Below are 25,796 nucleotides of genomic sequence, written 5' to 3' on the forward strand. Positions count from 1 at the left end.
AAAAATATTTAAATTTATAATAAGTTTATAATTGTTTTTTATTTATGCTACATCCATTTGTTTACTTTCCTTGGATGTTGTACGTATAAAAGGATATTAAAATAGAAAAAAAATTAAGATTAATTTTTACTACGAACTTATTTATGAATTATTAACTAATGGATGGAAGTATTAACATTTAAGTTTTATCCAAAGTATAATTCATCTAGCTTGAACTTATGTATGCATATGATGACTACACTGATGTATAAAATAACTGCTACATAAGGAAAAGAATGTTATAAGTATTGCATACTGGATTAAATTTTGAATTCTATAAAATTTGAAGTGCACATATAATAATAATTAAAAATAAACTTTGTTCTAAAGAAAAAAAAATATTTTTTATTTTTTGTGTAGTGCTTTTGTTTCAAATTTTTGTTTTTTATTCTTTTTCCTTTTTTAATACATAAGTAATAAGAATTAATTCATATTATTTTATAACGAATTCAAGGTTTGTTTTATCACTTTATATTATATATTTAAATGTTAAAATTATTTGTTATTCATTGTGACAAAAATCTCATGAATAATGGGATTTTTCTTCTATTTATTCTTGAATTAGTATTGTGCTTATGTTAACTTGTTTTTTGAATAAATTTTATAGATATGCATTCATTTCTTTACTTATAGTTTATATTAGTGCTTTATAAATTCCCAGATATGTGTAACATATATACCACTATGTATTCGATTTTCTATTGAAAATAATATTAATTGTAAATTTTACATTAAGTTTCTCTTTGAGGATGGTAGCCTATATTATGAAGGTTTTCGTCATAACTTATGTTTATAACTTCTTGTGTGCTTTGTAATGATTCTCTTGTTTCTTTTGCAATATTGTTAAATTCAATTATTTTTTTCCTTCGCAAATGATTATGTAACCACGATTTCAATGGAGTAAACTATATGAAAATATATGCATATATGTATGTGTTTATATAGTTAAAAATTTTATTGTTTTATGATCATATTATTTGTGATAAAATATTAATAATATTAAATGTAATTTTTATTAACCTTATATAAAAAAAATAAAGTGAAAGATATTAGTAATATGAGAGCCGTTGTTAGACTGGGAATAAATACATGATCTGTTTTTTCAGGTTCTAATGTTTGTAGTAATTTTGTGGGTAAAGTTATTGGTAAACCATCGCATGGAGTTAACGTTTTCATTTTATTTTCATATGCTTCCTTAAAATTGGATAACTCCTCACAAAAAGCGTCATCACTATTTTTTTGACATTTTTCGTAATTACTCTTATACAAGCTATAAAGATTATTAATATCACTACAAATATGACCACCGGAATCTTCGTCTTTACCCTTAAATTTGTTGAAATTATCATAATAGCTATATAGTTCTTTAAGATTTTTTAAAGATTCCTGCTGAATAGTTTTTATTTCCTCTTTGCATACATTTTCTGTTTTGGATGAAAATTCTTTATATATCTGGAGCAAATTAGGATTGTTATAATTATTGTCTGAATTTATCCTATACTTCAAGTATTTACAACGTTTAGGGCTATTAGAATGGTGTTTTTGCTTTATTTCAATTAAGTATCTACCAATCTGTTGGCATGGTGTAGTAAAATCAGGACAATTTTTAACCATTTTACCACATATTTGTCCAGGATTTCCACCGGAACCACTATCATTTCTTGTATCTGATATAGCAGTATCATTAAATTCCTGTTCATAATTAAGATATAATGATACTGAATCAGCCTAAAAATAAAAAAAAACTTAATAATATATAAATACACAAAATCAGATTTTCATTGAATAGATTTATATATCATTTCTAGAACAATAAACTCATGAATACAACAATATATATAGTTATTATGGTGTAACAATAAATTCTACGTTTACGTATGTAACTCCAGGTGTCATTATACTTACGTTTACATGAATCAAATAACAAAAATTAAATTGGTATAATATTAATATTTATATAAATGAAAAAATATATATAATATGTTTATATGTGCTGCATTCCTTTTTTTAATACACAGAATATTAAAAAGAAAATTAGTTAGGAAAGTTTACTCTCTGCCTTTTATTCATATCAAAATAAGGTAACATAGTAATGTGTAAACTAAACGCTTTTAATTGATTAATTAATGATTTGAAAAAACAGGGTCATTTTATTGTAAATATAAAAAAGTATAGAAAAAAAGCCATTTTCTATTTTTTGATTAACATGAATCTCATATAACTGTATTGATATATAAAACAAAAAAATAAATTAATTTTAGTTTATTCTTTTATAAATCTTTTATTATACTACAATGTCTACTTATGTACCACTTTTAGCCTTTTAAAATATTATAAATAGATAAATATTAGATATTTATGAGGTATAAGATGTTCTCTTTTGTTTTATTTTTATTTTTTCTATCGCTAATATAATACATTACATATTGTTTCAATTAATATTTATGATATGTTTTAATAATATATAAATTGATTAAAAAACTCAACTTCACGAATATTACTAAAATTAAAATTTAATTACATGAAATATAAATTTAACTGAAAGGAAGAATATCAAATTAAAGTAAGTATTTACTTGTTATATTAATAATAAAAATTCTCAAAAAATTTGTTTTAATTATAAATATATTATTCCATAAATAGACAATATCGTATAATTATAAAATAATTTGTTAATTCTCTCCATTCTATTACATGTCAAAGTTAATGTTTTAATTTTTTCTTTAGAAATTTCATCTTGGTACAATATATATTTTTATACATGACATATAAACATATACAAAAAAGTTAAGTATTTTTATACTATAATTTTATTAAAATTGTATATTAAAAAAAAAGAAAGAAATATATTAATTATCCTCACTTCTTTAATAAAATTTGTTATGGATATCGTTTGTACTTGTAGCATAAGTAAAATATAGATTAACATGTCAATTAAAATTTATCATTATAATTCACAGAGCGTACACGCTATTAGTAATTTTGTTTATGACACATGTTTTTATTTCAGTAAATAATATAATAGTTTTCAAGGTTAATATCATAATATTTTTTATTTTTGTATGCTATTGCTATTTTATTTATAAATATTATATCTCAGATGAATTCAGTAACATAATAAAATTTAATTCAAGTTACTTAGAAAATAATAATTATTTATTTCTAATTTTTTTATATATAATATTATTTAAAAATATTTTACTTTTTTATATATTTAATATAATTTATAAATAACAAGATATCATATATTATGTTTGTTTATTTATTCACCATATAATTAAATATATTTTTAAAAGAATAAGAAAAGAAATAAATAAAAAAAAAAATTTTTCAATAATAAGTACATATATGAAATGAATTGTTTTTTTCTTCACAAACATTGTTTAAGTTAAAATAGTAGCATTATTTTTATAATTATTAAGTACTTTTTAATGTTATTGTACAATAGATATTCGTTGTTTCTTATTTTATTACTTTTTATTCATACCATTATTAGTGGGTTATCTTTACATTATTTTATTAGATTTTTAACAAAAATAATATATCTTTTTTCTAATTTTTATAAATTCGTTTAATTTAAATAAATAGTACTGTTTGAATTTATCTATATATTAGCTTATTATTACAAATAATTGTTGTAGAATATATAAGCAGTAGAATTATGTATCCTCTTTTATAATGAATATAAAACTATTATTTTATTTTATGTTATTTGAGCTTTTTAAAATTTCATTGTTTGATTTTTGTGAATGTGCATAAATTGTTTAATATATTATAAAAACTTTCCTGAATAACATGAATATTTGCGAATTAGTTAATTATGTAAATATATTTTTTATTTTCTTATACTTAGGTATATTTTATATAATGCATTTTCAATTTTTATATTATTGTATTTGTTGGTTATCCTAAAATATAATTTTCAATTTATTTATGTGAATTAGTTTTTGCACAGTTCTTTTGTATTTTCCTTGTGTCAGAAAAAATAATGCTGCTTCACACAAGTCCTAAATAATCTTTCTTTTATAATGTAATTCCAATCCTTTTAATATTATATGGTATGCATTTATAACAATCAATATATTTATGTTAAAGTTGTACAGTTTTTTTTTTTAAATATAATATTCCCCTTCTAATTATGGAGATTTTAAATGAATTAATAGGAAATAATTTATAAATGAACGATTAATATGTTGAATAAAACAATTCATGATATAGAATGAAAAAGAATTTTTCTTTTATAATTTTATTTTATATCACATGAAATATATTTAGACATAATGAAAGACTGTTTTGCGGTAAAATAACAAAAAAGAAATATTTTAAAAATGCAATCTATATCTGTTCATAATTATAAATTTTTAAAATGTATCTTCCTTGATTTTACTAATATCACTTTATAAATTAATAAATATATATATAAAAATAAAAAAAAATATAAAACCTGTACAATTTATTTCTTATGCTTTACAATAACACTAAAAACAAAAACTTCTTATATCCATGTAGTAATAATAATAAGTAACATTACAATATAATATCAAAGAATCTGTAAATATCAATTATATATGTAGAAATTATTACAGTAGAATAGTGCTTTTATAATGTATATTAAATAAGAATAATACATTAGGGTGTTCAATTGAAGTATTATATTAACAAAAAAAAGATTGAATAAATATTAAGAAAAAATTAAGTAATGTTTATAGTTATAAAAAATTAGATTTACTTAATTTTTATCATAGCACCTTTCAGTATACGCATATTCATTTTATTTTATATTATATAATGAATGAATACTTTTAAATGTTCATCGTCCGTATATCACTTAATGATAGAAAAAGAAATATGTTATGAATACTTTATTAAATTCTTAAAAAGGATGAATTTTTATGCAGCACAATAAATTAATAATGATGAAATTCGTATATCTTATTAATCAGGTAAATTATTAAGCACACCTATAAACAGTTATACATTACACTTCAAATTAATGCGTTTATGTACATTCTTGAAGTGAATGCTCGCATAACTTTCTTTTATGCGATTTTTCTAAGAAGAGAAAAGAATTAATAATTATATGCAATTATTTATAATGCACTTAATTTATTTATTAAAAAATCATATATTATTTTTGAAATATATAAAAAGATGATTAAAATAATGTCCTAATAGTTTAATCCTATATGTGTACTAATAGTTTATCTGTTTTGTTTTCTTTTTAAATGGTCTTATTATACTAATATATATTTGGTTAATAGATATTAAATAAAAAGTTATAATCATTAATATTAGAAATTGTTTTGTTCTTGACTTTTTCGCTAACTTTTATAAAAATATGTTCAAATATTTTTTGCTAATTATATTTTCACTTTAACATCAATAAATAATAATTATTATTTTTATTACTGCAGGACTATTGCATTTTTGTCTATCAAAATATAAGCAACTAATGTATATAATTCCTTTAAAAATTATGTTTATATAAAGAAGATACTTCTGCTTTATTTTAGGATTTTTATTAAATATCTTTTTTAATGTTTCCTATGCTTTGTATATCGTGTAAGTTATTTGAACAATTACGTTATTTTAGATTTTTATATAATTCATCTGGTTCTTAAAATTTGTTTTTTCTTTATGTGTTTTATTGAAGTATATTCGAAAATAAACATATTTAATAGTTAAAGTAATTCATTTAAAAAACAGTAATACCACTTGAAGTCTATATACGCATCCGTTGGGAATAAAATTAATCAAATGTATTCTTGAAAATAATAATAAATAAATATATATATACCATTAATTACATAAAGAAGATGTCTTGGTGTTAAATGAGTATTACTGAACTCATATTATATATACAACTCTAAAAACGGATATATTAAGGAATATTTCACAAAGGAAAATATAATTTTTCACCGTTACTGTTGTTAATTACGATTGATAAAATTACTATTATTTCTAAATATAAAACTTACTTGATCGGAATCATGTTATTTTACGTTTACATTTGTTTATTGAATTATATTTTATGATATAGAGAAAATTTATAATAATCATATTTTTGTATGTTTTCAAACGTATTTAGTTATAAAAATATAAAGACTCTTAAATGTGTTTTCCTCTTTGATAACAGTATTACATAATGATAAGTGTTAAATAATATATCAGCAATAACTTATTATTTAAACATATATATTTAATATATTAAAATGAAATTATTTTATCTTCCTGTTATACAAGTTTTTATTTAGTAAAATAAGTAAGGTGATACAAAATAACTCAAGTAATGCATTATTATGTTCCATGGAAAACAAGAATTTCTATGAATTACTACATATCATAAATGAAGTAATATATTAAATAGGTTATATATAATAAATTCAAATTGAAAATGTTAAGAATCAATAAAAATGGTAAAAATAATGAATAAAAAGGACAATTTAATCCTAAGAAAATGTTACATTTTTATTAATTCATATGTTTTCCTTCGCATTTAAATGCTTAAAAAATATATTTAAAGTAAACAAACTTGAGAAATAATTCATATATTTTAGATATCTTAATTTATATATTAATATAATATATACATTTCTTTTCATTCGATGTGTGCACATAATGTTATAAAGCCAATTATGAATAATTTTAATTATATAACATTGTTATTCAGGTGTTAATAAAGAAATTAAGATATAATGGAAAATTTTATTATTACAAAAGAAATAAGTATTAACACTGATAATATAAAATAACTCAAAACATATATATTGATTATTAATGGAAAATTGTTAGAAAATGCTTTCATCTTGTGTAAAATGCGGTTATATATTAATATATAAAAATGTGGATAACTACTGTAAATTTACTAAATTTAAATTATATGAAACACTTCAACATTAAAATACAAAAGAATAATAAAATTATTTCAGAAAAAATTAAACAAGAATTTTTATTTTGTTTCTCTTAATTTAATGATGTCAGCAAAATCGTTTTATAAAATAAATTCTTAAAAAAAATTTTATATATGAATTATTCATTCTTGTTTTTAAAAGTTCTAGTTTGTCTTTAAGTGAGGGAAGTGATTATTATAACAAAAAATACAGCAAAATTCTCATTAGCTAATTATAATTAATTTTTATTCTCATGTTTATTTCCTTTTACAGAAGAGTACCTATTGAAATATAAGTACAGCTTAATTAATATTAAATTAATAAAAAATGAGACTTTAGTAAAATAAGGATATCTATTGTTTTTATTTTTAATTTGAAATCCATATATTATTTTATTATGACTTTTATTATAATAATAGTAATACTATATATAATTTTGTACTTATGCTTAAACGAACAAAAACACGGGCTAAATTAAAATTTTTTTTTTTTTTATTTTATATAGTGGTTTATTCCCCTCGGACCTGGGATTCACAATTACTTATATAAAAAAAAAAGAATAATAACGAACATAATTCAAGACTAATCATGTGAATTAAATGAAAGATCTAATGAAAAATGTATTTCACATTAGGAAAATAGAAAAATTATGTTGAATTACCATTCTGTATTAAATTAGTAATTTACATATAATACTGGATTGGATGTATATTTTTATATTGATATTAACAATGAGAACATCTAATTACGAACAACTGCACTATGAGAAATAAAAAAAAATAAATATTATAGTGGAAATATATTTAAAATATACAAATAGTACAAAAATAATATTTAGAGCTTACATACATAATGGATTAATGTTAATGCTATACGGTATATAGTTTATTAGTAAGATTTTTATTATATTCTAGATTACCAAAAAAATTTGTGATTTATATAACATATTTTATTTGATAAAATAAATATATTCTTTACAAAATATTATTCGATATAATTCTATTAATCATATTATTTGATATAATACATAACTAAAGAGTTTGTGTGATACTTCGCTTAGTTTAACCCATAGGAAACATCATATTTTATAATAATAGGTGCTTTAGTTGTTATCAAGATTTTTGTTAGTGTTATTTTAATAAATATAAAAATAAAAAACAATAGGATATATTAGTTAAATTGAATGTAAAAGGTTATAATATAAATTCTATAGTAGTTTTATTTATATGTAAAAAAACATGATGAAACATTTATATCTCCAGAAAAATGATAATATACGTGAAAATGTAATTAACATAAGTATTTATATAATCAATAAAATATATATTATGTTATGAATATATATAAAAAACATATATTTTATTCTTTATAAATACAATAATTATTATTAAAAACTATATCATCATATTTTTCAACTATGTCTTTCTATGTTATTTATATATTTCTTCTTCACATCATAGCAATAGTAATAAATAAGAATATTTCTATTAAGAGAATAAGAAAATGATAATGAATAAATCTAATGTATATTAAGAATATATTAATGTAACAGTAATTATATTATTACTTTTCATGTTATTGTTTATATATTCAGAGTAATATTATTATCATGCTAGAATTATCCTAATATTTTTCAAATATATAATTGAATATTTTTTTAAAGTGAGCTAATATTTTTACTAATACATATTTATAAAAGATATTTTCATTTATTTTTATATTTATGCGAACAAAATTAATTTAAATATATATTTTGTTTCTATTTAATTATTAAAGGGAATAATATCTATGAATATGGGAAAGGAAAACATGTAGGATATATATATATAATGAGAGAATGTTATGTTACATATCTTTAATAAAGTTTTATTTAATATACATGGGAAATTATTTTTATTTTATTACATATATTATATATGATGAATCTGCTAAGTTATAGAAACCGAATTATTTGATGAATAACCTTATTAATTATTTCATTTAATCATTAATAATTTAGCTGTAACTTATTTATTTTTTTTTTTTATATCTACTATGCACACATAGGCATGAACAAAATATATATTCCATAAAACTAAATGTATTATACGTTAATAATTAAAGTATATAGTCCAATGTTATTGTTAAATATGGTATATGAACATATTTTATATTAATAGCCTGTAGTATGTATCAATATATATATCGAAAAACTATATAATATCTTTTTAATAATATAAAATTTCAGATTAGTTATATTTTTAAAAAATATACAATAAGAAAAATAACAAATTAGAAAATTACAAATAGATGAATTTTTAAATGTTTTTGAATATATCTAAGGAAACAAAGAACTAAAAACTTAAAATATTGGGTAAAATTGAAAAAAGTGAAATTCATAGAAATTACCGAAATTTTGCTATGAGCTCTCAGTATGAAAAATAAATATTATTACTTATTTGAAAATAAAAATTATTTGGAAAATCATACCTAATAAGAATAAGAGAAATGAAACTATTATAAAAATGGAATTAGTGAAAACATATGTATGCCAAATAATATAGAGAATATTAAAATGCATAGGATATTGCTTAAAGAACGAATAACCATTTGTTATATGTCACTTTACCTAATATATATTATTGTTTTGCATAATTTCAATAATATTAAAATAATATAAGTATATTTTGCATTATCAAATGTAAAAGTATATATTTAAATTATATTGTTAATTAGATTTCACATAAACTTATATTATTAATAGAAAATATAAATAATACTATTGAAGAATGATTTTATAGTTAGAAAAATCTTAATATTTTTCAATAAATTTTAATGAAATGAAAAATAAATGATATCAAAGATATTAAATCAGATAAAAAAATTCGTAATATTAAAAATTTAGTATAATAAAATAGAACTATCAGATTTAAAAGAAAAGAATTTCATATATAATATATAATTTGCACAATTATGTCATGAATTAGAATATATAATTCGGGGTAATTATAGAAAAATATTTTTATAGTTGATATTTTAAAAAAATACAAAACGTAATATAATCAATATTTTCATGAAGTATAAAAACATGCTGTATATGTATTAAATTATTTTTAATACTTCCACATGAGAGGTAATATCCACATGGAAATAACATATACATAAACCATTGTTATAATGACGTATACCTTTTTTCCTTTCTTTCATTCATTTTTTTTTTTCTTATATTATAATAGTAATTCTTTTAAAAATATATTTTTAATTGAAAAAAAATGAAAAAAATTAAGTTAAAGTATTTTAATATATTTTTTTTTGCAAATAAATTGAATAAAGCTTAATTAAAAATTATAATTTTCCAAAATTATTATACGAAAAAAAGAAATTATAACCCATTTACTTTAAAAATATATTTTGTTATATTGATATTATGCTATAATATAAATTATACATTTTAATTATTTTGCAGACAATAAAGAGTCGAGAGCGTTACAATTAATATATAATAAAATGATTTACAAAATGTTTTTTTTTAATTATCATTATATTTATTATATTATTCTTATAATTAATGTTTTTTTAATAACAGTAACATATTTCTCCGTATTCTGCATATAAAATTAAAATTATTAATATAGAATATTTGTTAAAATTAGTTATCATTATATTTATGTGCAAAATGAAGCATTCTATATATTCTATACATTCCATATTATAAGTAAACTCAATAATTTGGAATATTAAAAAATCATATATTACTTTATTATTTTATTTAGAAAAAGATTAAAAGAAGTTATAAAAATACTGCAATATATTAAAAAATTACTTAATATATTTTTAATATTCATTAATAAATTAATATAGTATTATTCTAATGCGGTGATCTTTTTATGAATAACTCTTAAATAAAACTTTTTAATATATATTTAAAGTAATTTTTTGTATATTTTGTTGTAGAAAACATTATAATTAAATATATATAATTATATTTTTAATAAAAATTAATAAGAAAAAAAAAAAAAATTAAATTAATAATTGGAACATCACTTATATTTAAAAGAGTATTATATTATCATTGAATTTTTTCTAAATGAATTAATTGCAATGTATAATATCTGTAAAATGGATGAAAAATTTAAGCTACTATTCTTTATTAAAATTTTTATGTTTACGCTTTTAACATGGATATGTATTTTTTACAATGATATGGTATGAATATATGATTATTGATAGTTTTTGTTATTCGTGTAACTTCATTTTATTTTTTTATATATCTCAATTTAACATGTGCTCATTTGTTCTTTTAAATAATATATAATTACTTTGGTTTTTAGTGTACGATTAATAAACCTAACGGTGAAAACAACAATAATCGAAAAAATGTAGATATAAGAACTTATCGATTATTAGTAAAATGTACACAGGATAAAGATTCAAGTATTACGGTATTAAAAACAAGGATACCAAATAATGAAGTGAGCAAGAAAAAAGATAGATATACTAATGAAAAAGGGACCTCAATGAAAAAAATATATTTATGTGAAAGTTCGCGAAAGTATAATGAAGGCCATAAACAAGATAAGAAAAGTAAATCTTGTATATTTGAAACAAAAAAATATTCTCGTTTAGAAAATAAAATATTCAAAGAGCTTGATTATGTAAATTTTCTTAAAAACAACAGGGAAATTAGCCATAAGACGTACAAAAAAGTAATACTTAAAAAATACGGATTAAAAATTGCTTTACCTCTGTTTTTTTTTTTGTTGATATCAGTCGTACTTATATTAGATTTAGAATTTAGTAGGACATATAGTAAATTTTGGTTGTTGGAAATATCAGGGTTGGAGAATATTTCAGCATTAACAACCTTTCTTAGTAATCTGTATAGCTATTTAGAGTGGATGAAGGCCAGTTCAGTTACAGTTGAGGCCAGTAACCATGGGAAATTTGTGTTAGGAAAATTATTTGGCATTCTCATATATTTCGTACCTTTTTTTATACTAGGTGTCATATTTATATCAGTTGTTGTTTATTACCATAAAAAAGTTAAAAAATATGAAAAAATTAAATTCAGTAAAAGATAAAATGAACATTAATAAATATGTTTTTTTGTAATAAAAACGCTAATATAAACGGATATCTGTAATATCTTTAGATATGCTCTTTTTAAGAATGCTCCCAGTTTATTATATTTTATGAGTGAACTTACATATATGTATTAATTTTTATGTATAAAGAAAAAAGAATATATACTTAGATTTGTTTGAATTTGAATGTTTAATCGTTTTTTAATTAGCATTATAATATATTATTTTGGGTTGTCTAAATATTATATTTTATATATATAATTATGTATTTAATTAGGTTTCCATGAAAAATATATGTATTTTTATGTGTTCAAATGTATATATAATGACACGATACTTATAATTCTATTAAATTGTGATAATGCATATTTAATATAAAAAGTTTTTTTCTGCGTTTTTTATCATTAACTAGTTTATAACGATTATATTTTCTAGTCATTAAAAAAATATATTTTTGCGTTTAATTTAGAATAAAAATTTATTATTAAATGTTTAATAATAGGAGGTCAATATATATTTTTGTATTTATATATATATGTATTTACTTAAAAGAAAAAAAAAAATTTAATATATATAATAATTTATTTGAGAAATGTATTATGAAGCATAATTCTGCGAAAATATTTTTTAATATGTTTTTACATTTTTGCTAGATACTCATTAAAATTATTAATATATAATAAAAAAATATCATTACCAAATAAAAAAGAATACAAATTCTTTAAAAACATATTTATTCTGTATAATTACAATTAAACGAATAGTTAAACTTACTATTTTGCGTGGTGCTTGAATGTGGTCTTTATTAAGTTTTCCCAATATAAAGTAAATATATATTATATAGAATACTTTGAAAAAATAATCTATATATATTATTTTAATTTATACTTTCTTAAAATATTAAACTAATGAATAAAATTTACCTATATATTAATAGATAACACTTATAAATTCTTTTTATCTTTATTTTTTCATAATAGTAGAATTTAATAATTTTTGACTATATATATAAAAAGCAAAATTATAATTAGGAATAATGATAAAGTAATTATTTTTTGTAAATTAATACAATAATATATAGTTATTTCTTTGTATATGTTTCCTATATTTTATGTCTATATTTATATTAAGAGTTGTAGTATTTTAAAAGAGTAAAATTATATATTTAGTTTATATTGACTATTAGTAATTCGCTTATGTTTACATGGTTATTTTTATATTAAAATATAAGAAAACAAAGATAACTCGCTTATTATAGGTAATTTATAGATAAGTAATTTTGTTTTATTTTTTATTAAGTAGTTTTATAAAGGCTTATGTTATAAGTTACATTATTTTTTTTTACAATGTATGAATAAATAAGAGCAGTGCACAGGATTTATCGTGCAACTGTATTCTGAGAATTTTTACCCATTGAATTTTATTTTTCATAAATTCATGTGCAATATTGTTCTTTAATATTAATATATGCTTCTCTATCACAACAGCATACAATTCATAAAGTTATGGTTATTTAGTGAAATCCCTGTTGTATATTATATTATTTTTTTTTTTTTGTAAAATATATATCTTAGCTATAAAAATGAATCTAATATATATGGAAAAATTCTTCAGGAAAAATTGAAAATATGACTAATAATATATTAATAAATTATATAATAATTTTTATTATTAAAATTTTTTGTTGTTGCTTACATTAAGTATTACTATAATTTGTTAAAATATTTATTCCATGGAAAAACTATGTCTATGAATAGGTATATGGAATAATTTCTCTATGATATGATTTTTTGTTTATTTTAATTAAATAATTATAATTAGAATAAATATTAACTATAGAAAAAAAATTTTTTAATTTAAATGCATTATATTCATAAATAATGGAATACAATAAATTTAAAAGTTACAATTTTCAAAAATAGGTGTTAAAAAAATAAAAAATCAGTTCTTATGTTCATTATATATATATTACGTCGTAGATTACATATATTCAAATAGAAAAATTTTTTTAAAAATAATTAGTACATAAAAAAATTTTGTATGCTTAAGAAATAACTACAGTATATGTTACAATTAATATAACATAAAAATTTTTTGTTATTTATTTATGTATACTTTTATTATTAATATTTATGAAGAACAATAAATAGTTGTTCTAACATATACTTTTTATAAAGTTTAAATTTCTATTATGATAAAATTTTTAAAAATTATTTAAAATAGTTATGGTACGTATGGAAATATATTATACATATATACTATTTGTTCTCGTTTGGATGTAAAATGTATATTCCTGTATAAAAGAAATCATGTATTTTTTTCTTAGTTTATTCTGTAATGTATTAATAAAAACATGATTCCCTTAGTGAGCTAGATTAAATAATTAAATAATATATATAGAATATTTATGAATACACTTAGATTATATTTATATTAATGAACTTTATTTTATACTTTTACATAATATTAGGATTAAAATTATATAATATATTTTCAAGGTTATATTTCTTTGTAGATATTGTAAAATGTATCATATTTATATACATATAGTTAAGTATTTAGAAGTAATAATAAAAATATTTTTTTTAAATTGATGTAACATCCTTATTAATAAGAAATAATTTATATTAGCATTAACTTTTTCTTTACTAAATGTATAACAGTTTTATAAATTTATATAATAGAAAGGAAAATTAAGTTAAGAATATTTATTAAAATGTATTTGTTTATCCTTTTTCGTTGGAAATATGTCTTTTATAATAATGCAGATATGTAATTTTATACATGCGTATTTGCATTCTTAATATTTTTCGTGCTTTATTTTCATTAATTCTATTTTTTTGCCGTTAAATAATTTATTCTATTAAATTAAAAAAAGCATTTATATTTTATCTCTTTTGATAATGCTTAACAAATCATTAGATGAAAATTGCAATAACTGTAGAAATTGAGGTAAAAGAAATCATCTATTTCTAGAGAAAAATAAACATAATAAGGGTTCGTATAAATTAGTTTTAAAGGAATATATGAAAAATAATGTAAAGAAATTGAAGGGAAAAAATAAACAATCAAATGAAATTTCATTAAATTAGGCTCTATATTATATAGACTTTATGGATTATAACAATGGTATATTCAACGGAAAACATTGCCATTGTGGAAAAAAAATTAATTAAAAATATAGATTATTATGTATTTCTTCAAAAAACAGGAGAATTGGTGATATAAATTTGAAAAAATTAAAATTTAGAAAATACAGATATGTAGGTCCCTTATTTTTATTTCTTTATTATTGGGAATACGATTACTCATATTATGATAATTCAGTTGTGGTATAAGTTTGATAAATTTAAGTCTTTCTAAAAATGTTCGTAATATGTAAAAAATATTTCTGGCCTAGAACAATCACTAGTAAGCATTTTTTATATAATATTATTTTACACAGTTATATTTATAACGAATAAAATACTTATAATAATGATTACTAAGATCTTAATAAATAATGAATAATATAAAAAAATTAAGTTGATGACAGAGTAGATTGAATAATATGGAATATATATTATTCTATCAAGAAGTCTTCAATATGAAGTCATATATGTAAGATTCTTAGTGGTATATTATTAATAAACATACCTGGAATTGTCATAATGTTACGAATGTACGTTTGCATAACTAGTTTTTTAATTAACAACAATAAAAAATTATGTTTTCCTTTTCATTGGGGATTTCAATGTTCTTATGTTTATGAATGTGTATACTAAATTATTATATAAGTTGCATTAAATATATATAACCTAATGCTTATATTTATGTAGTTAAATATATTTCTATGGAAAATATATATTTGTTTTTTAAGGCAAATAAAGAATATTATAATTCATATATATTTATAGAACTGTGATAAAAGGATTAGTAATAAAAATTGATGCTTTATAATTTTAACCTTCTATTACAATAAAATTATTATTTGTTCATTATATGAATTAATATGTGTCATTATATTAAAATTAAACATAAATATATCTTGTTTAGAATTTTATAAAATGTAGTGAATGGATTTTGTTGCAGTGATATTTATATATACATATATTTTTTTTCTTTAAAATTAAACCGTTATTCTATAAAATAAATTTATGAGAAATGTGAAAGAAGAAACCTTATTTGTAAAGATATTTTTATCAGATATAATTCTGTTTTCATCATATAAATGTGAAATTATAAATATATAATAAAATAATATCCTTTCTATATATAGAATATATTAAAATATTTCCTAAATTATATATCCTGAATTTTTACAATTATATGAAAATTTATACGTATATATCCCTGTACAAGTATACTGCTTTGTGGTTTTAATTAAATTTTACATAATTATCAATACATATGTATTATGGAGAATATTTATAAATAAAAATACTATATATTGTTATCATTTTCTATATTATTATAGAACTAAAATAAGAAAATATATTTAATCATATATTAATACATAGCATATATAAATATTTTTATTTTTTCTTTGACATAATTGTAAATGCCAAAAAAAGTGATATATAAATAAAATTTTAATTTTCATCAATATTTCAAGAAAAAATATTTTTTTTCGTTTCTTTTAATTATTTGTGGGTATTTATTAATGTATTTTAGTTGTAATTTATAGTTTTCAATAAATATATTAATTAAAATTTAATATTATTTTAAATATACATAAAAATATAAATAGATTATATTGACAGTTACTAATTCATTCATATTTATAACAATAATAGTTTAAATAAATTAAAAAAAAAAACAATTTTGTTTTATGCGTATAAACCATACATACAGGTTTATTTTTTTACTTTACGGATAAGTTGTCAACATGTATAAGTGTAATTTTAATCTTAGTAGTAACATTATGCAGGGTATTACTAGTTTTGTGTATTTGTTTAGTGTTCAATAAATAGGGAAAAAACAATATTTATTATTTCATTACAATAATTTCATAGTTGTTTTTACACTTTTATTTATAGGTTTATTCTAATAAATTGTCATAATGTACCTTGATGAAAAAAGTGATATCTATATACGTTAATGTCAAAATTAAGATTATGAATTAATGAAGCATATCACGGTAATAATATTTTTAATACAAGATTTACAATATTTTTATTTTTTATTATAATATAATATATTGATACGTGAAAATGCATATGTAAGTAGAAATTATATAATAAATAAAGTCCGTAAATTCTAAAACACCTTAATCTTATGTAGTGATATAAATTAAACTTAAATTTGTGATTTTCTAAAATTGTTATACAATAATAAAAAATTATAATTTATTCATATTTAAAATATATATTGTTGTATATATGTGGTAATATGATATAAATTCCATTTTTTAAAAATATTATATACTATTAAAGAATAAAATTATTATAATTAAAATATCATAAAATATTTTACAAAATATATTTTACAGCATTTATTATACTATTATAATAATTAATATTATATAACTATGGTACCTTGTTTTTAAAAAATATAATGTTAATTATTAACAGAAAAACATCACTAAAAAATGTTATTATAATATGAATAAACAGAGAAAAAAATTATCTATATTCTCTACATTCTATATATTCCATGATCCATATAAACTCAATATAGACAATGATTAAGAAAACTTATATATTTTTTTATTTTATTTTTAAAAGGATAATAGAAGAATTACTTAGGTAATATAATATATTAAATAATTACTTTTTGTCATTTGAAGAATTATAAATAAATGTACATTATTTTATTTTAATGATAACTCGACTATTTAAAATAAAATTAATATAAAACTTATATACAAAAAAGATATATTTCGTTATATTTGTTGTACGAAGCATTTGATTTATAAAATTTTTATTATTATTGTACAGAAAATATTAAAAAAATTTATAAGTATAGCTTCCATTATCCTTAGAAGCGTATTATATTATAATTAATATTTTGCTTAGTAACTTACAATATTATAAATATAAATTATGGAAAAAAATATTAAGTCACTCTTATTTATTAATGTTGCTTCTTTTATCTTTTTAATTTGTATATGGAATTTCACCAATGATAGGGTATGATAATAATATTTAAGATTATTTGTATTATACAATTTCTCTGCGTTTTATTTTAATTTACATTTTTTTTTAGCAAGAAATTATATATACCTTAAATAATATATATTTGCGTTGTTTTTTTAGTGTTTGCTTAATAAATGTTTGGATGAGTACCGTAATCATGACAAAAAATTATGTAGAAAAACATTCCGATTACTAGCAAACTGTAAAGGAGATAATTATTCAGCTATGATAGGATTAAAAGAAGAGATGCCAAATAATACTGTGAAGGAAAAAAAGGACATCTATATTTATGAGAATGAACCTAAAAAGGAAATGAAACAAACAAATAGAAATTTATTATGTACATATGTAGAGAACAAACAAGATATGAAAAATAAATCATGTATATTTGAAACAAGAAAATATTCTCGGTTGGAAAAAAAAATATTCAAAGAACTTGATTATGAAGATTTCCTTAAAAATAACAGAAATATTAGTGATAAGTTGTACAAAAAAATAATGAGGAAAAAATGCGGAAAGCGATTTTCTTTACCTTTATTATTGTTATCGTTATTATTGGTATCACTCATTTTAGATTTATCTTGTGATTTTGGACTTGTACGAGGATTGTATAAGGTAATATATCATTTTTCGCCTCCAGTTTCAAGACCATTTGGGACTAGCGTAAAAATAGTTATTTCTCCGTTCATACGATCTTTATATGATTCTTTGACTAATTCTCCTTTTAAATGGTTGTTCGATAAAGTGGTATTAGTTAAGAACAGTCGGTATGTGAACTACTGTGTATCAAATTTTTTTTCCTTCATAATATATGTCATACCATTTATTATATTAGGTGCCACACTTATATTAGCGCTAGTTTATTATCATAAAAAAGTTAAAAAATTTGAAAAAATTAAGTTCAGAAAAAGATAAAATGTATATTGAGGAACATGTTTCCTTTCATAATAACAGTAATCACCAAGAATTGATATTCACAATATGTATAGTGATATGCCTATTAAATAGCCCATAATCTTTTAATATTTATGTGTGAGATTACATATATTTGACATTTTTTGATAAACGTCTTTAAAAAAATTACGTTTACAATTTTTTTTTTTATTTGCATTCTTTAAGGTTTTTAATTATATAGTTTAAGTTATCATTTCAGTTTAATTGCATATTATGAACTAATATATATTTTTTTGTTTTGTATAGATTTTTTTGAAATATATGTGCTAGAGTGTTATAATAAATATTTATTAAAACAATTAATATATTATTACACATTCTTTGTATTAATTCATATCCGTATTACAAATAATACTACATTCTATTTTATTAACTTATTATAGCGTAAAATGATTATTTGTTTATTTATTTAGAAATTTTTTTAATTATTTTTAAATTAAAAATCAATATGTCCTGTTTTATGATTAATGCCTCAAAGAGAAAGTACTTTTTTAGAATGTTATATATATATATTTATATATTTATATACATATTATATAAAAAACAACTTAATATATATTATTCTATAGTAAATGTTTTATGAGGAATATATTACAAAACAATTTCAATGTAAAATTATTTTTAACACATATTAAGATATTTATGAATATTATAAAAGTTTAGATATAAATATATAATTAAATGATATCTTTATTAAATATGGAATATTTATAACAATTCGATAACGTTTCATTTCTATGTCTCTGCAGATAAATGTTAAGTTAAATTAATTTATCATTTTATAATTGCAGTTAGTTACGCTGTTGATTCAATATTGTAAGGATCAAATAAATATATATTATATTGAAATTATATAAATATATATAATATATACATATTTTAGTTTTTACATTATTAAAATATTGAATTATTGAATTAAGAATAATCACATATTAATGGACAATATACATAAATCTTTTATTCTTTTTCCATAATAGTAAAATTTTAAATGTATTTATATATAGATATAAATATCTAAAATATCGTGAACTGTAATAAAAAATATATACATTTCTGAAATAATACAATTATATTTATATACATATATATGTATATATATGTTCTATGTTTTGCAGTTGCCCATGTATATTAAGAAAAAACATACAAGTATTTTATAGATATATATATGTATATATATATATATATTATATTAAAAATTAATAAATTCATTAAATTAATAAATATTTATTAAACAGAATAATAATGAACTGCATAATTTTTGTATAAATATTTTATACATATGTAACAATGTTTTCATTTGTTAATTTTAATAATATGTATTAAAAGTTTATTCTACTTTTTTTAATATTCCAAATTAGGTAAGTGTAATATATTAGGTTTCTCATGAAAAATTTTTGCAAGATATATTCATTCGTAAAAATAATTTTTTAATTGATTCAAATGAAAATATTAATGCAATATTAATATATGTCCTTATTTGCAAATCTAAATGAACTTCATAATTTATTATTTAATCAATTAAATAAAGAATTTATATGAATTTTAATCTGAGAAATATGCTTAGAACCACAAGAAAATGAGAAAAACATACATAGACATAAGCCCATTGAAGAGTTAAAAATATTGCTAATTTTAAGAAAGAAATATATATTTTTTTTTATTGTTATTATTAAATATTAATATAATTTGTTAACACATTTTATTTCATGTAAATAACACGTATATGAGTAGATATATGGAAAAATTATATTGTGAAAATATGTTTTTTTTTTTTTTTTTTTTTAAATATATTAATATTTTTTCTTTATGAATAAAAATAATTAAGTAAAAATATAAAAATTAAGAAGATGAATATAAATACTTTTCATCTAGAAATATTACTATGAATAAAATTTTATTAAATATTGCAATTTTCAAAAATTATGATATAAAAATATAAAACAATACCTTATTTACTTTTAGAATACATATCCTTTAATAGATTATGCAGTACCATATAAATTTGACTTTCTAAAAGCATTATACTCACTAACAAATTGCATTCTCTTAAGTAGGAACTAATGCGTGCGTTACAGTTAAAATAGAATAATATGTTTCTTTTTTCTTTTGTTATTATTATTATATTATTATAATAATTTACATTATATTAATAATATTACCTTTGTCCAAAATACTTATTTATAAAATTATAATTATTTAAAAAAAAGTATTCTTAAAATTATTAATGATTATCTTAATAAAGAGAGGAATATATTACATATATATTTTCTACATTCTATATAGTACATAAATTGAATATTTACATATTATAAGAAATCACATCTTTATATCCTAATTTTTTCTGTATATAAAAAATAAAAGAATTATTTAACTAGTGCATCGTGTTAAAAAAAAAAATTGCATATTTGAAATATTAATGAATCAAAGAAAATTATTTGTTTTAATAGAAGTGAGTTTTTTTTTTTTAATAATATTATAATGAAAATTATATAACATATTTTTAATCTTATTTTACGTTGTATTTGTGGTAAAATTAATTATTGCTAATATATTTTCCTAAATATTTATTAATAAATAATAAAAATAATAATTTAAATATATATTTCATTGTTTATCATTAGAAATATATTACATCATTATTAATTTTTTCCTTTGTACATTAGAATATTAAAGATTTACATAATGGAACAAAAAATTAAATCAATCATACGTATTAAAATTTCTTTGTTTATCCTCTTAACGTGGATATGTTATTTTAACATTGTCATGGTATGCTGATATTATTTAAGTGTATTCGATTTATTAGAATATTTTTTATTTTAGTTTTATGAACACTACTTTTTAGGTTTACTTTATTTTCCCTTTTAAATAAAATATATTTATATTAAAAATTTCTTTTTCACAGAGAAATTTTAACACATTCTCAGATAATAAGTGTATACATAATACAAAATTAATTATAATTAATTATCGAATACTAGGAAAATATAAAAATGATAATGATTCGCAAATTGTGGGGTTAAAAGAAAATACATCAATCAATGCAGAATACGGAAAAAAAAATATGTCTAAGAAGAAAAATGGGAGCAATCGAAAAAACGAAAAATCTAATAGAAAATTATTAAATAAGGCTCATTATTATACAGAAGTTATAGATTATAATAATGGAATGTTTGATGGAAAAAATTTCCATTTTGAAAAAAAATGGTTAAGGAAAAAAGATTATGATGATTCTCTAGAAAAACAAAGGAGAATTTCTCATATATCTTTAAAAAAAATAAAATTTAGAAGTTACGGATTTGCAGTTGTTATATTTTTTCTTTTTTTCTTGTTTGGAATAGGAATGCCCATATTACATGGGTTAGGGCCCTTGAAAGATATGTTGAAATCTGTAGAAAATTTAATAGATGCTAAAAAACATTACTTTTATCTAATGTTATTTGCTTTCATTATTATAGTGTTAGGGGTAACACTTATAATGACGATTCCTAAAATCTTAAGAAATAATGAAAAATATAGAAGAATTAAGTTAATGAATGAGTAAAATGTATATTAAGTTGTATGTATTTTTCTGAAAGCAATTTGTCAATATGAAGTAATATGTGAAATATATATAGTAATACATTTTTATAAAGCATACTTATAATTGCTATAATTATATAAATATACGATTATAAAATTGATCGTTTCTACATACAACAGGATTGTAAATATATACTTATACTTTCAGTGAATTTGAATATTTTAATATTTTTAAATGTATGTTATAAATTATCGTTTCTTCTTACCTATATATTATTAATTTTTATATATAATTTTTTTATATAAATACACTTTTTAATGAAAAATGTATATATGGTTTTTGAAATGAATATGTATAGAATAATTTCTATAATTATATTTATGTCGTGTTCCTATTTATATTGTAACTATAAATAGTACTTTATATATATATTTTTTGATTTTTCTTTTTGTAGACAAACTGAACATTTGTTGTTATAATTAGAAAAATATTTAACTAACCTTATATTAAAAATAGATTTCTCTTATATAGTACATGATTAAACGAACTGAATAATGTTCCATTGTATCGACATATATGTATATATATTTCTTAAACATAAATGGAAATTTTATGTTTATTCTACAAAATAAAATTTATAATGAATAAATTGTGACACATGTATTTTTAAAATCCATATTAACATGAATTTAATTCTTTTTTCAAAATTTACATATAATATTATAAATATGATATAAAATAATATTATTTTTAAATTATGTTCTTAGTTCAGGGATTACGGTTAATATTATAATATTACTTTTGTTTTTATTATATTGTATTAGCTAGTGTACATTATTAAGTATAAAATTAATGCCTTTTTAAAAGAACCATATAAACTTCAAAAATATAAAAAATTGAACTGTTCTCTTATTTATCTATGTAAAAAAACGTATTACAAAAATAATTTGAATGTTAAAAAAGTTTTTTATTTTGTAGAAGGGCTTTTTTTATTTAAATCTTATATTTTTAATATATAATTTAAAGAGCTTATTTTATTAATTAAATTATTTTTTTATAAAAAATAAATTAATAAAAAGCTCAATTCATAGTTGAATTAAGTAAATGTTTTTCATATATCAATTATGTTAATAATATTGCAAGTTGTTATTACATAAATATGTTAGTAGTGAAAAGATATTTTATAATTGTTATAATATATTTTTATATGTATTATATATTGAAGTTAGTAATGTAAATATATATATATATATAGTTTACCAAATTATTACAATAAAATTAAAAACACTTATTAGAAAAATGCAACAAAATATATAGTTTCTTTTTATGTATTAGAAGTATAAATGACGTGATTTGCACTTCATTCCCTAGTAAATTTATGATTACTATAAACAAATGATAATGAAAAATAATGTTGAATATCTACATATTATAAAAAATTTTGAATTTATAATTTTTATATGAAAATGTTAATATTTTTCTAAGCCGGTATAATTTCAATATTACCAATTTTTTATTTAATTATTTTATTTTTCATATCAAGTACCATGTGAAAAACCTTATATCTAATTAACAATTAATATTAATGTATATAGTAATATCCATGGATATACATAATTACCTGTGAAAATTAAATATAGTAAGTAATCTGAAATTTCAAATTTACAAATTGTTGCATCAACTGAAATTTTTATGTGATCATTAATGGAAATTCCTTATTTTAAAATAGCACATGCTTAGCAATGTAAAGTTAAGGTGCTCTATGGAGACAATAAAAATGAAATTCTATGAGAATCCTCAAGAAAAGAAGAATTATCTTTAATATTTCCTATTCCTCACATATTAATATGTTTCTTGTTATTATAATTATGGGAATATTTGTCGTACTTTTCCTTTTATATAAAGTAAATAAAAATGAAATATAAAAACATACATACACTATGTTACTATTATAGTTTACTATATGGTAAAATTTTTAATTATACAATAATTTTATATATGATTTTTGTTTATTATATATATCCATTTGTTTAATCCCTTGCAATTTTACATATATAAAATTGTGTTAAAGGTGAACAAAAAAACTAAGAATAATTCTCGAGTAGAACATATTTATGAATTGACAATTAATGGGAAACTCTCTTCCTACTCAAATTTTAGTAACAGAAAGATCCATGTTTCTTTTCTTCATGTATAAATGTCTTGTCTTTAATGTAAAATATAATATATCAGTTGAAGGCTAGAACGTCAAAATCGTTGAATACTAGTATAAATTTTTAATTGTATTTAATTGAAATAGATTATCTAATAATAATAATTATAAATAAAAAATATATATTTTTTTTATTTTTTGAATAATATTGATTTGTATATATACATTTGTAGATAGTATAAAAAATTATCCTTATTAAATAAAGATTATTTATAACTGTTTACCAAATTATATATTATGTATCTAAGCAATTAAAAGGAAGATTTGGAATTATTTATTATTAATCTTAATTTTGGTGTTAATTACCTTATGATATGACTAATTTAATATATATTATATTGAAAACTTATCAATAAATGAAATATATATTCTTTTTTATTTTTTGACATTATTATAACATTAAATAGCTCATTTAGATTCAAACATTTTCTAACAGGTAATTTGTGTCACTTTTTTTTTCCCTCTTACATAATAATAAAATTTTACATTTTTATATATATCTGTAAAAAGATGAATTGACATTATTGGTAATGAATAAATATATTTTATATCAACAATTATAAAATAATATGTAAGTATTTTTATATATGTATTTCCTATTTTTAATATATTCAGATATATAAAAGAGCTAATATGGCGTTAAAAATATAAATAAATATATATAATTTATGATAAAAATTAATAATACATTCATATATATAAGGATCATTTTTTAAATAAAATTAAATTAAAAAAAATATATTGTTTATTTTTGTATGATTTATATTCAGATAACTTTTTATTTTTTAACTACATAAGTTTTAATTATCTGGATACAAATATTACCATATTTTTTACATAAGGTTTAGCTAAATATATATATAATGTATATGATAGCGTATACGAATATTTTGGTAGTTATAACAATGGATAAATTAATTTTATTAAATCCGTAATCTTATGGATTAAAATGAAAATTAGAATACCTATTTAATATGCATGTTATTTATCACATTTATT

General features: G+C 18.5%; 4 protein-coding genes and 1 pseudogene across 5 annotated transcripts; 4 read left to right on the forward strand and 1 right to left on the reverse strand.

Annotated features, from left to right (window-relative positions):
• Positions 1-770: 770 nt before the first annotated feature.
• On the reverse strand, positions 771-1,935 carry PmUG01_00013700 (PIR protein; the record flags this gene model as incomplete). The annotated part of the gene is made up of 3 exons (XM_029005555.1): positions 771-944; positions 1,060-1,767; positions 1,909-1,935. 3 exons carry the CDS (start codon positions 1,933-1,935, stop codon positions 771-773), a joined length of 909 nt encoding a protein of 302 aa, XP_028859168.1.
• A 9,092-nt stretch (positions 1,936-11,027) lies between these two features.
• Positions 11,028-11,989, forward strand: PmUG01_00013800 (fam-l protein; the record flags this gene model as incomplete). Its single annotated transcript, XM_029005566.1, has 2 exons — positions 11,028-11,114; positions 11,240-11,989. 2 exons carry the CDS (start codon positions 11,028-11,030, stop codon positions 11,987-11,989), a joined length of 837 nt encoding a protein of 278 aa, XP_028859169.1.
• Positions 11,990-14,895: 2,906 nt separating this feature from the next.
• Positions 14,896-15,532, forward strand: PmUG01_00013900 (annotated as a pseudogene). The gene is given in 5 exon segments: positions 14,896-15,141; positions 15,155-15,187; positions 15,202-15,264; positions 15,279-15,350; positions 15,365-15,532. Coding segments are annotated over 5 exon segments (582 nt in total).
• A 2,483-nt stretch (positions 15,533-18,015) lies between these two features.
• Positions 18,016-19,023, forward strand: PmUG01_00014000 (fam-l protein; the record flags this gene model as incomplete). The annotated part of the gene is made up of 2 exons (XM_029005578.1): positions 18,016-18,102; positions 18,229-19,023. The coding sequence occupies 2 exons, from the start codon at positions 18,016-18,018 to the stop codon at positions 19,021-19,023; spliced, it is 882 nt and encodes a 293-aa protein (XP_028859170.1).
• A 2,721-nt stretch (positions 19,024-21,744) lies between these two features.
• On the forward strand, positions 21,745-22,606 carry PmUG01_00014100 (fam-m protein; the record flags this gene model as incomplete). The annotated part of the gene is made up of 2 exons (XM_029005589.1): positions 21,745-21,831; positions 21,968-22,606. 2 exons carry the CDS (start codon positions 21,745-21,747, stop codon positions 22,604-22,606), a joined length of 726 nt encoding a protein of 241 aa, XP_028859171.1.
• Between the last annotated feature and the right edge of the window lie 3,190 nt (positions 22,607-25,796).

This window comes from Plasmodium malariae (assembly GCF_900090045.1).
Source record: "Plasmodium malariae genome assembly, contig: PmUG01_00_3, whole genome shotgun sequence".
NCBI lineage: Eukaryota > Apicomplexa > Aconoidasida > Haemosporida > Plasmodiidae > Plasmodium > Plasmodium malariae.